This window comes from Paramisgurnus dabryanus, chromosome 16 (assembly GCF_030506205.2).
Source record: "Paramisgurnus dabryanus chromosome 16, PD_genome_1.1, whole genome shotgun sequence".
In the NCBI taxonomy this organism is placed as follows: Eukaryota; Metazoa; Chordata; class Actinopteri; order Cypriniformes; family Cobitidae; genus Paramisgurnus; species Paramisgurnus dabryanus.
In genome coordinates this window covers 2,445,058-2,463,276 of record NC_133352.1, presented here as the reverse complement: position 1 = coordinate 2,463,276, position 18,219 = coordinate 2,445,058, and the positions used below count along the sequence as shown (strand labels likewise).

Genomic DNA, 18,219 nt, shown 5'->3' with positions numbered 1-18,219 from the left:
CTATATGCATTTGTTGCACATGGTATTATGCACAATTGATCAAACTTTGAAAGAAGGTATAAGACTCAACCTCCTTGACTAATTCTAAGCATAAGATAACTAGCCTGTGTGGGATTTGATTTTGTTTTACTAATCGTGCTGTTAATAATCTTAATTAATGTGTATTGTTACAACAAAGATTTCTGTGCTGAATACAAGAAAGTTGTCTGTGTGGTTTCGGTTGGGGGAGAAACAGTATATGCTGAGGAATGTACGTCTGGAAATTGTTAAGATAAGAGAGAGGCCTGAGGGAGAAAAGCAAACAGGCAACCATGTGGTTATTAAACTAATGCTTTAATATTCACAGGATAAAATATGCAATGTATTTCTTACTTAATCAGTATTAATCATTGAATAATTGATGTAATAAATATAAGATGTTGTCTTTGATAAATTTGTATTAACCAATGAAATGAAGGTTGCATATAGAATAACTTAATGGGGGCAGGGCAGCTCAACCTTGAAGAAACAGAATCTCCTGTGTTTGTTCTTCGTGTCTGTGTGTGTCCATTTTTGCCTACAGGCTAAAATTGGGTGTGGTGAGGGAGTCAGATTCACGAGGAAAAGCAGCCTTTGTGGGTGGAGATTTTCTGAAGAAAGATCGACGTCACATATTATATAAATAATTGTCAAAAAAGAGGCTGTGTGTCTTCGCTTACCAGATGTGGTCATGAGAAGATCCAGCGCGCTGTTAAACTTTTTCATATCTGATCAATAAATATTTGAACTTAGATATTCGTATCTTGTGCCTTTCCTCTAAATTATGAACATGCAATGGACGCCTTAAAGTCCAACAATTGGTGACTGCCGACGTTTTGTGGAGGGAAAGGAGAGAGTGAGAGGAAGGAGGGTTTCACATTGAAGAAACCAGAGTAAGGGAGGGCTCCATTTCAACACAAAAAGAGCGCTCTACTAAAACAAGGTAAGCAGAAGCCTGTTTTATAGAATTCTGCTATTTGGATATACCAAATTACTTGTGTTGATAAGGAGATCCGAACTGAATTACAGATTTACATTTTTGTAAATTGATCAGAGTGAAAAGGTTTTTGAAATCATTGAATTTTGTTGTTAAATAAAAGGTTGAGGATTCCTTTGACGCATTAGGCGTTATAAAATACCAACTCGGGTTGAAGCCCGTAGGGGGTTGAGAAACCAATGGGTGGAGGGCCCAGGAACCATCTAATTGAGTACAGTATTAAATTTAAGGGTTGAGAAACCTTTAGGTGAAAGTCCTAGGAATAATCTAATTGAGTACAGTATTAAATTTATGGGTTGAGAAACCTTTAGGTGAAAGTCCTAGGAATCATCTAATTGAGTACAGTATTAAAATTATGGGTTGAGAAACCTTTAGGTGAAAGTCCTAGGAATCATCTAATTGAGTACAGTATTAAAATTATGGGTTGAGAAACCTTTAGGTGAAAGTCCTAGGAATCATCTAATTGAGTACAGTATTAAATTTATGGGTTGAGAAACCTTTAGGTGAAAGTCCTAGAAATCATCTAATTGAGTACAGTATTAAATTTATGGGTTGAGAAACCTTTAGGTGAAAGTCCTAGAAATCATCTAATTGAGTACAGTATTAAATTAAGGGTGTGGAAACCTTTGGGTTAAAGGCCCAGGAAATTCCATTGTGTACTTGATTCTGCAGTTGTATTTGGGTATATTTCATTTTGACATTCTATATATAGAGGAATTGTATTTACAGTTGTATAAAGAATGGTTGAATTTCAGAAAGAGTGTGATGCATATGTGTGTTCACCGGTGTATGTGCCATGGAAAAAGGCTAATAGTTTGGAAAGGGACCAACTGTAAAAGACTCAGAGAAAGAGTTGAGAATTTGGACAAGATTGGCTCTGGTTGCTGCTGCCATGCAGGCTATTAAATCAAATAGAAAAGGGGAAGTTTACAGTGGTGCAGCTGCAAAGCAACAGGAAGTTAAACAAGGAAACAGTCAGCCAGACTCATGTGTGACACCTACGGCTCCTCCTCCAGCTCCACCCCCAGTGAAATCGATCTACCCCTATTTGCCCACACCTCCTCCTTATGAGAAAGCCAAAGCCCCAATGCAACAGCCTGTTTTTCAAATCAATAGCGGTGAATTGAATGTAGATGTAGATTTTATTTGTGTGAAAATGTAGTGTGTCTGTGATATATTGAGTCTGTTAAAACCATAAATGGGATTAAGCAAAATCTAGCAGAAAGACAGAGGCGAAGCTTTGAAAGAAAAACAACAAATTACAGAAAAGAGTAGAGACCAAGTTATTAAATGTGGAAATAAAGATGAACAATTGAGAAAGGACAGAAAATTGTTAAAAGGTGAATGACACAGATAAATTGTATAAAGGACAAAAAGATTTAACAAAATGAAGAGGAGTCTTCATCTGATGATGGAAGGTGGTCACAAGATAAATTTTATTTTAAATTGAAAGGCAATATTTTGCAATGGGTTAAGTTAAACCTTGAAAGGCTGAAAGCTCTGATCCTTTGACACTCAAGAAAGTGAATAAAAATGTGGCAAGAAACAGACAATGAAAAACTGTGTGCGACATCAAAGTGTTGGAGTTGCAAAGAGAGGAGTAACTCATAAACTGGACTGAGAACACATTCTATTTGAATGGGACTATAATTGAACTAAAGCAGTGAAGGGGGCACTGCATATGGCCAGAGACAATTACAAGGATGAAACACCAAAAAGACTGAGTGGAATCCAGAAAGAGACTAACAAAGATAATAATGTTCTTGGAGGCAAGAGAAACTGGACAATACTTCACTGGACACTGAACTTTTTCATCTTCATACGAGCCTTTGAGTGAAAAAGGGGAAAGAGTAAACAGCCGTTCAATGATTAGTAAAGACCTTGTTACTATAGGGACACAGACAATCTTTATGAGAAAATCAGCTAGACACATTTAAAGGCTGATCAAGAACTTTGTTGTTAGGTGTGACTACCTGTTCTGAAATCAAATCAGACTCCTATTAATCTGACAGGAAGAAATGCATAATTGAATTTGGTATCTACAGAGGAAGTCAGAACTACACTGATGGTACTGAGCTAAAAAGCAAATATATATGGCATAGAACAGCTATGGCAGAAAGGAAATTAAAATAGATAAAAGAAATAAATTGAAAAAGAAAAAAAGAACACCATAGAACACTATAAAAGGTAAACAAGAAAAGCTGTGAGAATAGAAAAATAACTGATTATTGTAACAAACTTTGTATTTAAGGAAATTGCCAGCCCAGACATCATATATGTGCATGAAGGTGTTCAAATGGCAGATCTAATCACTGAGGGTGAGCCACACGATTGCATACCATTGACTGAAAAAAGCAAACAAATTGAGAGATGGTTTGTTCGCGGTACCACTGACAACTTCCCCACCGGTAATCATACTGTTTACAGATGGTTGTTGTTTCAGAGCAGCAGATGGCACATTGAAGGCAGGTTTTGCAGTGGTTGAACAGGTTGAGGGTGATTTTGTGACTAGAGTGAGTGGTAAATTGGAGGGTAAGCAGTCAGCACAGAGAGCTGAAATGGTAGCTGTTATCAAAGCCTTGCACTACACTGGTGAAGAGAGGGTGATTGTTTATAGTGACTGTGCATATGTGATTGGTGCAGTATATATGGAACTGCCATATGGCAGATAGGTGGGTTTGAAACCAGGAAAGGCCGGCCTATAGTACATGCTAGCAAAGCCTGACACATACTACAGGCTGTGAAGGTACCTAATGAAGTGGCTGTTGTCAACTGCCTAATACACCACTTATATCCCCAACCATGGTTTCCCAAGACAAAGTTAGATCTGACAAACTGACAAACACGCAATGGAATTGAAATATAGTTTCGGGGCTGATTATCACCCCAATGTTAGAGCAAAGCTGAAATATTGAACATGACTTCGACATTACAACTTGACCTGACAAAATCTGTGCACAGACAAAAATAACATGGCTTGAGGCATTACCAATTGCATTAATGTCTATTCGCTCTTCTGTTAACAGGATTTCTGGTTTCACAACCTTTGAATTGCTTACAGGTCGTCAGTTTCCGGGTCCGAGGAATGCCCTGGTGAAGGACCCTATCCTGCCACTAACTAATGATGTTTATTTCTACAAACTAACTGCTCTGATTAAACATTTTTCTTGCCAGGCTACCACACAACGAAATTGTGAGAACGACCCAGCTGTTACAAATGATGATTGGGTTTCTAACAGACACAGGTGTGGACCTGAGGACTCAGGTCCAAGAGAGGGAGAGTGTTGAAAGTGAAAGTGAATCAGCTGAAATACAGAGAGAACAAACAGGAAGTGAAACATCAGTGGTAACACTCACACAACACCAACAACAAAGTCAACAAACACTCTGTAAAATTGTGCATAAAAAAGGTGACATTTTTTCCAGCCCAGTAACAGAACCCCTAGCACACTGTGTGAGCACAGATTGTGCCTACGGAGCAGGTATAGCCGTACAGTTCAAAGCGAAGTACGGTACACAAAAGGTTGTAAGACAGAACAAACACGCAGGTGAATGTGCAGTTACCCAAGAGGACGACGGCAGATTGATTTTTCATTTAATAACAAAACAAAATTGTACTGATTTACCAACATATGAGAATTTTACCTACAGCCTCAGATGTATGAGAGAGTGGTGTGAGAAAGAAAACATAACAAGTGTATCCACTCCCCGGCTGGGGTGTGGCCTGGATAAATTGGATTTCCACAAAGTGCTGGAAATCCTGACAGAAGTGTTTAGAGACCTGAATATCACAATTACCATATATTCATTATAACCTGGGTAACTACATACCATATTGACCTTTGAATTTTGATCTTTGAATTTCTTAAGTTTCTTATACAATTCTACAGTATTAATTTCATATTTCATTTTTCTTTTCCTTTTTGAATTTACGATTGTTATTTGAGTATTAGCCCATAGGCATAAGTGTATTTTTTCCACAGAGATGAAGCTATATGGAAATTGGAAGGTTCTGTGGGCCCTAGGAGTTATAACTGCAATTATAATCACCATAATATTTGGCATAAACAATGGAGATCCCTGTGTAACAGACTGATAGTGTCTGCAATAGAGAAAAAAAGAAAATCCACCCCCATACAGCATGCCGCTATTAGGCCTACAGAACCTGGAGGATGATGAGGAGGAACATGTGTGACCTCTTTCAGAGGTCAAGAGAGGGAATTGTGGGATTTGATTTTGTTTTACTAATCGTGCTGTTTATAATCTTAATTAATGTGTATTGTTACAACAAAGATTTCTGTGCTGAATACAAGAAAGTTGTCTGTGTGGTTTCGGTTGGGGGAGAAACAGTATATGCTGAGGAATGTACGTCTGGAAATTGTTAAGATAAGAGAGAGGCCTGAGGGAGAAAAGCAAACAGGCAACCATGTGGTTAACTAATGCTTTAATATTCACAGGATAAAATATGCAATGTATTTCTTACTTAATCAGTATTAATCATTGAATAATTGATGTAATAAATATAAGATGTTGTCTTTGATAAATTTGTATTAACCAATGAAATGAAGGTTGCATATAGAATAACTTAATGGGGGCAGGGCAGCTCAACCTTGAAGAAACAGAATCTCCTGTGTTTGTTCTTCGTGTCTGTGTGTGTCCATTTTTGCCTACAGGCTAAAATTGGGTGTGGTGAGGGAGTCAGATTCACGAGGAAGAGCAGCCTTTGTGGGTGGAGATTTTCTGAAGAAAGATCGACGTCACATATTATATAAATAATTGTCAAAAAAGAGGCTGTGTGTCTTCGCTTACCAGATGTGGTCATGAGAAGATCCAGCGCGCTGTTAAACTTTTTCATATCTGATCAATAAATATTTGAACTTAGATATTCGTATCTTTTGCCTTTCCTCTAAATTATGAACATGCAATGGACGCCTTAAAGTCCAACACCTGACGTTGTCATACTCAATTCTAGTCAGAATTTGAGTCTGATACCGCTCCATTGAGCTATAATTATGAGGTGTGTCTCAACTGAAAAATGCCTCTGCACTCAATTGGATAGACCTACGACCAATCAGAGCAACGGGGTGTGAGACGTATGTTGAAATGACGTATTTGCAGCTTGACCGAACTGCTAGTTATTTCGTTACAATGACACACACTACAAGTCTGAGTTAGCGAACGTACATCAACACCTACTATGTTTACAACATTTCATTTATATCACATTAAGTAATACAGTAAGACTATCTCTTACCATTTGTACATTAGTTGACCTTCATCCACGACGATACCCATTACGTTTGCTTGAAAAATATCCGAGCCTCCACGATTCCGGGCTTCCGAAAAGAAGCTGGCAACGACCGCTAATTATATTCATCTCGTTGTGCACACCGAGTTGCATCGCCGTGATACCCATTTCAGTTGCTTCTTTAACTTGATCCTTCATAAGTGCGACAACTTTTGCCGAATCCAGTAGGAAGGATGGCAAAAACATCAACAAATGCCTTGCTCGCGTTTCTCTGTTCTTCTTTTAAAATCAATGCTCTGTCGATATCTTTTAGAACATACTCAATGTCAGAATCCACACATCTGATTTCTACCGCGGCAGCCTTTTCGTTGTAAACAGATTCAACACACGCGCTCTTTGGTGACGTGGTTGATACGTTACTGTTGATCATCTGTCCATCATCGTATAAAGCCCGCCCTCACAATTTGATTCGTCGGCCAGTTTTGGGACTTGCATAGTAGCTCCTCAACGGTGAAACCCCAGACCGATCTTCCCGTTTCTCAAAATGTTGTGGGCGGGGCTAAGATCGGCTGGCACCCAGGCTATAAGATAACCCAAAAGACAAGAAAAACGACATACTGAATCAGCATCAATATGTCTTATAAATTAGCCATAGAGATAAGCTGGTCAGCAGTTAGTAAAACAATCACTATAGTTAGGTTGTACTAATTGATTTGTATAATCAAAATACATTATTTTATTAAACTATACAATAAGTTCAGTGTTATCTTTTAACATATTGTAATGAGATGAGTGATATGGCTATACATACTTTAATCATTTGTTTCTAGACTTCTATTAAGTTTTCTCGACGTGTGCACCACTCTTACCTCTCTATCTCTCATCTCTACAATGTCTAATGTCATCATGTGAGAATGCGCATTCTTGAGGATCTGAGTGAGACGCGGGGCTGCGTACCAGTGATGCGCGGGTCAATGTTTAAACAACCCGCAACTTGGACCACAAAAAAGACGTCTGTGATTTTGGCCGATTCGGCCGATATGCTATTCCTGAGATAGGAGCGTCTGTTTCATGCGTTTTGGCGTTGCAGAAGATCGCGTGCTCTGGATATGCGTGTTTGCAGCCTAATGTTTGATATTTTGCTTTAAATGTAAATTTATTAGCCTACAGAACATGTAATTTATTAATTTAATTTTATCAAATCAAAATAAATTATACAAATCATAATATAAATAATTTAGTAACAATTTATTATCTTTATTAATTAACATTACCATTCCAGATTGAAACAAAAAAAGATTGAGTTTAGACCTTATAACGTTACTTTTATTACAGTGTTTAGTAGGGATGCACCGAAATGAAAATTCTTGGCCGAAACCGAAAACCGAAAATGAGGAAACCAAGGCCGAAAAACCGAAACCGAAACACCGAAATAAATTATTATGCCAATTATTAGTACAAATGCATTTATGGCTATCACTGTGTACTACCTTTACTAGGGGTGTGTGACAGATCACAGAACTCACGGTTCAGATCACATTACAGTTTTTGAGGCACGGATCGGATTATTTTTCAGATCAGCAAAAAGGGGGTGGGGAAAATCTAATAACAAATAAAGAAATTACAAACATTTATAAAAAAGAACAAATTAAGCTGCACATTAATAAGGGCTAACATTAGCATTAGGTACAGAAATCGAATTAAATGAGTCATAACACTGTCTTTAATGTATCAATTAAATATATTATTATTTTTAGAGCTATTTGTCTCTTTGTTAGACTTAAGTAATTGAGATGTCTCTTTAAATAAGCAGAGACTGGTTTATGACTGTAATCTATACATACACTTAAGACATAAACAAATGTTTTTATTAGAAAAAGAATACTTTGGAGATAATTTTGTTTATATGTGCCCTGTCAATAACAGAAAGATTTTACGTTCGCTTGTTTGCGTCTCACTCGTGTGTGCACTATTGAGGGCACTTAAACGCGCGCGCACACAGAGAACGAAGGCGAATCCCAAACAGCGCAGCATAAAAACGTTACGTTGTTTGTCATTGCTTTATTCAGCACATGTATGTTAATGGACTATACAGTATGAGACACATTTGCGCGACTCTCTCTAAAGTTTACACATCAAGAGTTCTGATCTTTGAACGGCGTACTTACTGTGATGATCACGTCTGGACTGGACAAAACAGCATGTGCCTCTGTGCGTACTTTAGCGCCTTTTTGTGGTTAAATACATCCACGCCGCATACATGTTGCTTCAGACAAGCACGTGCAGGGCGCGCTTTCTGTTTGCGTCATCAAAACATTTCGGCCGTATTGTTTCGGTGATAAAAGTCTTTCGGCCGAAAATGCTCTTTTGGGCTATTTTCGGCCGAAAATTTTCGGTGGCCGAATATTCGGTGCATCCCTAGTGTTTAGTCTTAACAGTGGATGATATTCAGCTCGTCTTGATTTAATTATTTTATTCCGCCAAATGGAAAAAAACATCTGAATGAATGGGACTCAAGACCTATACGGCAGATTGCGTTGGCCAAAACACGCCGCATACATCCACGCCGCATACATGTTGCTTCAGACAAGCACGTGCAGGGCGCGCTTTCTGTTTGCGTCATCAAAACATTTCGGCCGTATTGTTTCGGTGATAAAAGTCTTTCGGCCGAAAGCCGAAAATGCTCTTTTGGGCTATTTTCGGCCGAAAATTTTCGGTGGCCGAATATTCGGTGCATCCCTAGTGTTTAGTCTTAACAGTGGATGATATTCAGCTCGTCTTGATTTAATTATTTTATTCCGCCAAATGGAAAAAAACATCTGAATGAATGGGACTCAAGACCTATACGGCAGATTGCGTTGGCCAAAACACCAAAAGAACCGCTTTTTCAAAAGATATTGCGAGCAGACACAGATATTTGCATCCGGGTGGGATTACATTTATCAAAAGACCTCTAAGTTTGGCGAAAAAAACAACAAGTAAATTGCTCTGGAATTTTTACAGAGGTTGCAAGGAAAAACACAGACATGACCGATTCGGACGGGATTAAAATCACAGTGGACCTCTGAGAAGCATGATTTTCTCAGAGGTCCCCCTGTAAAACTAATCCCGTCCAAAATTACAAAGGTTTAAATGGCATTTTCATTTCAAACAACCCGACCGACCGCGACCCGAATGTCATTACAAATATTTGGCCCGGCCCAATTTAACCCTGTTGCTGAAGGAGACGGAGCTAAGCTCCGGCAGGGTGTGTTGTGGACCTGAGGAGGCGGAGCTGCGCTCCGGTGAGCTCCGGCCCAATTAAACCACTGGTCATATTATATTTGTAGCGATTCGGTTCGATAACAAGTATCTCTGTCTTATTGGAGTTTAGCATAAGAAAGTTATGTGCCATCCAGTCACTTATATCGCTGATGTAGTCTGATAGCTTAGAAAAATTGTGTGTTTCGCTAGGATGTGAGGAGATGTAAAGCTGTGTGTCATCTGCGTAGCAGTGAAACTGTATGTTATGATTCCTTATAATATCTCCCAGAGGTAACATATATAACTTCAACTTCAACTTCAAACAACTTTATTTATCCCCGAAGGGCAATTCAATTTCTAGTCTACCAGTCGTATCAACAAGACAAGACAACACAACACTTAATTTGAGCCTACACACAAGCAAGCAACAAGTACACCAGCCACAGTACTGACTAAGCAGCAACCAATGCTCACGATCATAATAATAAATAGACAATATGAAACAATAAATACTAATAAATAATAATGCAAGGTATAGGATGGCTGGCACCTATAGTTGCCGCTGTCCACAGTATATCTATACATTTCCATCCATATATACAGGAATAATAATAAATAGGAATCAGCATTTAAAAATGTAATAGCAGAAGGAATAAAAGAACGTGCGTATCTGTTAGTTTTCCTTGGGGGAGCAAGGTAGCGTCGTCCTGATGGCATTAGACAAAATTCCTGACTGAGAACATGGTCAGGACAACTCATGATCTGTCTAGCCTTCTGGAGCACCCTTTTTTCCCAAAGGGTGCTCAAGTCTGTCAACTGAACACCAATAATCTTGGAACAGATTCTAACAATACTGTTTAGCCTATTCTTGTCCCGCACCGACAATCCATAAAACCAGCAGGTGAAGGAAAATGTTAAAAGGCTTTCAATAAATGAATGATAAAAATTACATAGAATCCTTTGCGACACATTAAAAGAATTTAGCTTCCGCATCAAATGGATTCTCTGTTGTCCTCGCTTAATGATTGACTCTGTGTTTTTATCAAACCTAAGATTAGAATCAAACATAGTTCCTAGGTACTTGTACGTCTCTACAATTTCTACATTTTCTCCATGAATAATGCTGGCTTCTGGATTAGACTGATTCTTTCTAAAATCGATAATTAACTCTTTAGTTTTTGTAACATTAAGGTCTAAAAAATTGTCATCACACCAGTTCACAAATTGGGATAAAGCACTTCCATGGCCCGATTGAGCCCCCTGAAGAAGTGACAGTAGAGCAGTATCATCAGAGAATTTCACAAGATAGCTGCCCAGTTGGGAAGTCCTGCAGCTATCAGTGTACATAATAAAAAGCAAAGGAGAAAGGACACAGCCTTGTGGAGACCCTGTGTTTGAAGTGAGAATACTGGACATATGGCCATTCACAAAGACCTGCTGTAATCTGTCTGTTAAAAAATTTAAGAGCAACAATAAAATCTGATCAGGTAGATTAAAATGAGAGGCCAATCGCTCAATTAGGATATGAGGCTGCATCTTGTTAAACACTGAAGAGAAATCAGCAAATAAAAGTCTTGCATGCGATTTAGGTTTTTCGAGGTGCTTATATAATTTATCTAAAATAAAAATCTTAGAATCCTCCACACCTTTCCCCGCTTGATAGGCAAATTGTAGAGGATCTAATTTTCCATCAATTAGGGAGACAATTTCATCTTTCAATATTCTTTCGAAAGTTTTCATCACTAGTGATGTTAATGCCACTGGTCTGAATTCTTTCATTTCCCTTGGATTATTTGTTTTAGGGACAGGTATTATGATTGATGATTTCCATAACGAGAACAGGATAGGACCTAAAACTGATCCCTGCGGTACGCCATATTTAACCAGGGAGTGATGTGACTCCTCCTCATTTACATAAACAAAGTGATATCGATTGGTTAGATACGATCTGAACCAGGCTAGCGCTTCACCACTGATGCCAACATAGTTTTCTAGCCTATGAAGTAAGATTGTGTGATCTATTGTGTCAAAGGCTGCACTAAGGTCTAATAATAAAAGGAGTGATATTTCGCCACGATCAGATGTTAGGAGAAGGTCATTTGTAACTCTAAGCAGCGCTGTCTCTGTGCTATGGTGGGGCCTGAATCCTGATTGGAACTTTTCATACGTACTATTATTTGCTAAGAATGTACGTAGCTGGCTTGCCACTACTTTTTCTAATATTTTGTATAGAAAAGGGAGATTTGAGATTGGTCTAAAGTTATTTAGATCTCCCTGGTCAAGGTTTGGTTTTTTAATGAGCGGTCTAATAACTGCTAGTTTGAAAGCTGTTGGAACGTAGCCTAATTCTAGCGATGAGTTAAAGATATTTAGTACTGGGTTAGACACTACAGGGAATACCTCTTTGAGTAATTTTGTTGGAACAGGGTCCAATATACAGGACGATGATTTGGATGACCCTACTAATTTAGATAGCTCTTCTATTGTAGTAGGTTTAAATGACTCAAGATGTTCGTATGGTAAGCTAGCGTTAAATATATTACTGGGTAGAGTGGTGGCTGCTTGGGTACCTACAATGTTTTCCCTAATAATCATAATTTTCTTAGTAAAGAAGTTCATGAAGTCGTTACTATTGTGTGGGAGTTTATTAGTGGGTTCTGTTTGTTCTTTATTTCTAGTCAGTAATACAACTGTGCTAAAGAGGAAGCGAGGGTTATTATGATTTTCTTTAATAAGATTACTGAGATATGTAGATCTGGCAATTTTTATAGCCTGTCTGTAGTGTTGAACACTCTCTTTCCATGCTGCATGCCATACCGCTAACTTTGTGCTTCTATAATTTCTTTCCATTTTTCTAGCAGCCTTTTTAAGGGCTGCGGTATGATGGTCGTACCATGGAGCTGGCGTTTTTTCTTTGATTCTCTTTTTTCGAATTGTAGCTACGGCATCCAATGTGTTCGAACAAATACTGTTCAGGTTTTCTATTACAATATCTAGATCTTCAGGATTATCTGATACATGTTTCATTTGGGACAGGTCTGGAAAAGTGCTAATAAAGTTATCTTTAGTGGTGGAAATTATTGTTCTGGCTAGTCGGTAGCATATTGTGGATCGAGTGATCCTATCTAGAAGTACCGTGTATGAGACAAGGCAATGGTCTGAAACTGCATCGCTCTGAGGTGATATCTTGATTTCATTAATATTGAGCCCGAGTGACAGAATTAAGTCTAATGTGTGCCTACGAGTATGCGTGGGCCCTGTCACGTTTTGTCTAATATCGAGAGAATTTAGAATATCTATAAACGCTAATCCTAATGTATCTGTTGGGTTATCAACGTGTATATTAAAGTCACCAACGATAAGAGCTTTATCTACAGTGACTACGAGGTCAGACAGGAAATTTGATATTTCTTTAAGAAAATCTGCATGATGGCCCGGAGGTCTATAGATTGTAGCAAGGACAAAAGAGAGCTGTTTATGGTTACGATCAGTTATTTCCATATTTAATAGCATTATTTCAAATGAATTAAATTTTAGTTCAGATTTTTGGTTAACTTTAAAAATGTTGTAGTATATTGTAGCTACACCACCCCCTCTCCCCTTTAATCGCGGTTCATGTTTGTAATAGTAGTCTTGTGGGGTGGATTCGTTTAAACTAACGTAATGGTCTGCTTTAAGCCAGGTTTCTGTTAAAGAGAGTGCATCTAAGTTTTGGTCAGGAATTATTTCATTGACAATGGGTTCTTTATTGGTAAGCGATCTAATGTTAAGAAGGCCGAATTTTAACATTCGAGGTTCATCTGTAAACGTATTGTTTTCTAATTTTATGTTAGTAAGATTTGTACGAGACGAGGTAAACGGTGCTCTGTATTCGTTTGTTCGAGGAACGCACACAGTTGAAATGTGTTGATACTCTGGTAAGATAGACTCTAAGTTCTGGGATATATGTGATCTTGACATGTCAGAGCAGTTAACAGATGGACGGGTAGGACGATCTATCTGTTTCCTGACCTGGGCCCTGGGTAGTCAGACTGTATTAGAATTAAGAGTATTGGTCAGATTTCTAGAGAGTATAGCACTTTCTTCCGATGACGGATGAAGGCCATCTCTCTTTAGCAGGTCAGGTCTCCCCCTGAAGTGCTTCCAATTGTCTATAAACCCTACGTTATGCTGAGGGCACCATTTTGACATCCAGTGGTGAAGAGACACTAATCTGCTATAAGTTTCATCACCCCGGTAGGCGGGGAGGGGACCAGAGCATATTACATGATCTGACATTGTTTTTGCAATTTCACACACCTCTTTAATAGTATCTTTGGTGATCTCCGACTGGCGGAGTCTGGTGTCATTTGCGCCGGCATGAATAACAATTTTTGAAAACTTACGCTTAGCATTAGCCAGCACTTTAAGTTTGGATCTAATGTCTGACGATCTGGCTCCCGGTATACAGTCAACTATGGTGGCTGGTGCCTCAATGTTCACGTTCTTAAGTATCGAGTCTCCAATAACAAGGGCACCTTTAACAGATGTCTCAGCCGGTGTATTGCTTAGGATGTCGAATCTGTTAGAAATTACTAGGGGGGACTTTGATGGGCATCGAATATGACTACGCCGCCTGATAGTCACCCAGTTAGTCGGCCGTGTTAACTCAGTTGCCGGAACCGAGCTATGTGTACTACGCGTTACCGTAGGCGCACCCGAAACAGTGTTTGAAACATTAACATTAGCGGTTTTACTGTCCTCAACGAGCGTTCGGATGTGCGGTTCTAGTTCTGCAACCTTCTCCGTCAGCCTTACTACTTCAATACACTTAACACATGTAAACCCCTCTGTGCTGACGGAAGAAGCTAAACTGTACATGTGGCAAGTAGTGCAGGTTACAATGACAAGCAGAGTCTTATCATTTTCATGCTGGGCGATAGCGTCTTCGTTCGCCCGAACGCAGTCCGTGAAGCTGCATCGAGATGGGTGCTCGCTCGTTGCATGCCTCGGTCGTCTCCGGGTGCCTGGAGCCAGGGTGATGTTGGGCACGCTGTACCGACTGGTGCAAATGCCGGGCAACAACTCCTCCACAGCTTCCTGCTCTGGTGAGGAAAGGTCTGAAAAACATACATCGGATGAGTCCGCCATTAGATCGAAAAGGAAGGCAGATTTACAATAAACAGACAGTGAGCAAGTGCTAGCGGGCTATATGCTAACACTGGGTGTTAACTAGTGATAGATCGTTTTACTTATTAATACTGTTTAATAATCGTCACGGTAAAGTATTCCTAAGATAAACGTGTACGTTATATTATATAGATAGGAACGAGTAAGAAAATAGGATTTAGATGATGAACTCGACGGAGCTCCAATGCACAGAGCAGCGTTTCCCCGTTTGTTTACGCTAGCGGGCTATATGCTAATACTGGGTGTTTACCAGCGATAAATCGTTTCAGTTATTGATACTGTTGAATAATCGTCACGGTAAGGTATTCCTAAGATGAACTAGTGAGTTATATTATATAGATAGGAACAAGATAGTAGAAAAATAGGATTTAGATGATGATCTCGACGGAGCTCCGACAACAGTGTTGCCACTCTCTTGCGTCTCTCCTAATCTATGCATATGTACTGTTGTGTTGGTTTTATCTAGTACAAATCAGCAAGATTCTGTTTTATAGGTGAAAAGTCGCCAACCCCGCTATTGTTTAGCTTAAATGTTAAACAAACAAAGGATGACTAGGCCAAGTCCCTTACAGCGTTACAATAAAAAAAAAGGTTTTTACAAGAATAATTCAAAAGGACAGAAATTAGCCACCTGGAATGGATGTGTTGCAAACGTTTTTCTTCACTCCACATTTGCCCCGATTCAAAAATGTCAATAGCAGTTGATCTGAAAAACAACAGGCAGGTAAATGATGATTAATTAATTGTTTTCGTTTTAAGATTTACTTACCCCGAGTACAATATATTAAGACAATATAATATAATCAAACCCAGCCTCGGCAGTTTTACAATCTCTCATAAAAGTATCCCTTCTTACAATGTCATTTTTGTGTCCATATGTAATTAGAAATACATTTAAAAATATACAAAAAGACAATAAGGTTGTCAAGATTGAACTGATATAAACATTAGCCATTGAACATTACTGGAGTTATAATAACCATATGGTCATATCATGGTATTTTCAGGTAAGACAGCTCAAACATTCATTTTAAACTAACGTTAGCGTTGCAAGAGAAACATTAGAAAAACTTAAACGTGAAAAGAAATAGCAACAACAAACTTACCACCAAGAATAAGTCTTTCTATGCGCTATATCTTCATTTGTTCCTGTCTACTTGGGATCTGGTTGGTCATATTTATGTCGCTGTGCTAAAAAAATGAAAGGTTTTAATGATTTCTGAAATGCCTAACGTTAGTCAGAAAATAAAGATGTTTCAATTACCACACGCAACACAGACATAACGTTACATATAGAAGCTGGGTTAAATGTAATGTAATGTTTTACTTATTTAATAGTTAACTAAATAAAGAAATGTGAAAATCTGTCATCACTTACCCTCGTGTTGTCTCGTTCATCTCCAAACAAAAAGCGAATACTTTTTCCCTCAACGTCAGATCCACTAAAACTGCTCACATTTTAAATCGAGTTGTTTTATCTTAGTCCTCTGGTGAAATATGATCGCCGATTAATTAAATAAATACGTTTAATGCAGAGTCGCCATCTAATTTAACAGTTTATATGTTTAATGCAAGCAACCGCATGCACCTCAACTGAACTGAACAAGTTTCAAATAGCACCGTGACGTGTTACTATGACAACAACCAATCAGGTTTAGTCACGTGTGTCACGTGTGTTGTTTGAAAATAAACACTAGCAAACATAAGATTTTAAGCAAATCTTTGAATGCAATCGGAATGATATAATGTTGAAATGCTTGAGGAAAGTTCAATGTTAGCTTATTACAATTAATGAATCATGTTTTGAAAAAAGTATGTTTTATCCAAATATACTAAAACTTCACTAGAAGTACATTTGTGTTTAGCATATTTCTTAAAAGTGTAATTATGCATATATTTATTACCAATGTACTTCTAGTACACTTAATATAAATACATTAAAAATATTCTTAAGTTTAGCATATTTCTTAAAAATGTAATAAAGCATATATTTATTACCAATGTACTTCTAGTACACTTAATACAAATACATTAAAAATATTCTTAAGTTTAGCATATTTCTTTAAAATGTAATTAAGTATATATTTATTACCAATGTACTTCTAGTACACTTCATATAAATACATTAAAAATATAGCATATTTCTTAAAAGTGTAATTAAGTATATATTTATTACCAATGTACTTCTAGTACACTTAATATAAATACATAAAAAATATTCTTAAGTTTAGCATATTTCTTAAAAATGTAATTAAGTATATATTTATTACCAGTGTACTTCTAGTATACTTTTAAAAAATATGTTTAAATGCAATTTAACGTATTTTTTATACACTTCAAATAAGTATGTTGGAAATACAAATGTATTATAAACATACTATTTGGATTTTAAGTACATTTTTAATACATTAAATACTACGTCTTTTTGACCTGGGATAACAACATTACTAGTCACTGCTGACTTTTTATTCTTGTTTATTAGGGGTCAAGCTGAGACACCTATTGTTATTGTCTTATTATATTTCCCCAATGGGAGTCTATGGCAGCCCTATGAACCATACATAGGAAAATGATGAAATTTGGCACAGTTGTAGAGGTGGTCCTGAAAAGTCAAATGACCAAAAATGGGGTCTCTAGCACTAACTCTATAGCGCCACCATCAGCTCAAAAATTCAATGTTCAAATGGTTATAACTGCTGATCCGCTTGATCTATGAAAATTATACTTAGTTCACGTGATTGCTCTCCTCATGCTTATTGTTTTTAATTCCTTACAGTAAAACTCCACCTAAGCTGTTTTTTTGCTGCCCCTTGAGCATGTTAACTGAGTTGCGCATCTAGTAATCACATGCCATGAGATTCTGAGGTCATGGGTTCGAATCCCAAGCGCAGTGATTTTTGTCTTAACTTTTTTCTCACTTAAGTTTTGTGATTTTCATACTATACATTGTATTTCAGTTATTTGTGCTCTCTGTTGTCATTTCTGCACTTTTGGTAATTGCTGGATATCATTGTTTATAGCTCTAAAGCTCGTTTCTATAGCTTGGACACACCAACTCAGTGGTTAAAACGTTTACTCAGTGGCGCATTTGGTAAGTGCCATGCTTTGGGAACCTGAGGTCATGGGTTCAAATCCCATGTGCAATGATATTTTGTCTTAACTTTTTTTCTCTCTTAAGTTTTGTGATTTTCACACTATACATTGTATTTCAGTTATTTGTGCTCTCTGTTGTCATTTTTGGCACTTTTGGTAATTGCTGGATATCAATGTTTATAGCTCTAAATCTCTATTCTATAGCTTGGACACACCAACTCAGTGGTTTTATCCTTTACTCAGTGGTGCATGCAGTAAGTGCCATGCTTTGGGAACCTGAGGTCATGGGTTCGAATCCCAGCTCTTATATCACTTATTGAGATTTCCTTTTGTGTTCACTTTAAAACGTTCTTCTCGACCTGTCTAGTTTTCCACACGTGTTATATTTTTGCCATCTATACTGTTGTCGTTCCGCACTGCAGTGGTTCTGCTCTGCATTTGCTTTGCTTCG

The 18,219-nt window shown here is 37.9% G+C and overlaps 1 protein-coding gene and 1 long non-coding RNA gene across 2 annotated transcripts; both read right to left on the bottom strand.

The window, feature by feature from the left end:
* Positions 1-13,532: 13,532 nt before the first annotated feature.
* Positions 13,533-14,636, bottom strand: LOC141280912 (uncharacterized). The gene is made up of 2 exons (XM_073812226.1): positions 14,388-14,636; positions 13,533-14,285 (listed from the first exon to the last, which is right to left on the bottom strand). Exons 1-2 carry the CDS (start codon positions 14,634-14,636, stop codon positions 13,533-13,535), a joined length of 1,002 nt encoding a protein of 333 aa, XP_073668327.1.
* Positions 14,637-15,306: 670 nt separating this feature from the next.
* Positions 15,307-16,223, bottom strand: LOC141280873 (uncharacterized). The gene is made up of 3 exons (XR_012335193.1): positions 16,054-16,223; positions 15,782-15,866; positions 15,307-15,381 (listed from the first exon to the last, which is right to left on the bottom strand). It is a non-coding gene; the product is annotated as an uncharacterized lncRNA (long non-coding RNA).
* Between the last annotated feature and the right edge of the window lie 1,996 nt (positions 16,224-18,219).

Bases quoted from the DNA above. Each gene is read 5' to 3' on its own strand.
- LOC141280912 (XM_073812226.1), bottom strand. From the start codon at position 14,636: ATGGCGGACTCATCCGATGTATGTTTTTCAGACCTTTCCTCACCAGAG. The intron at 14,286-14,387 runs GTAACCTGCACT...CTGACGGAGAAG, and splicing joins ATAAGACTCTGCTTGTCATT to GTTGCAGAACTAGAACCGCA.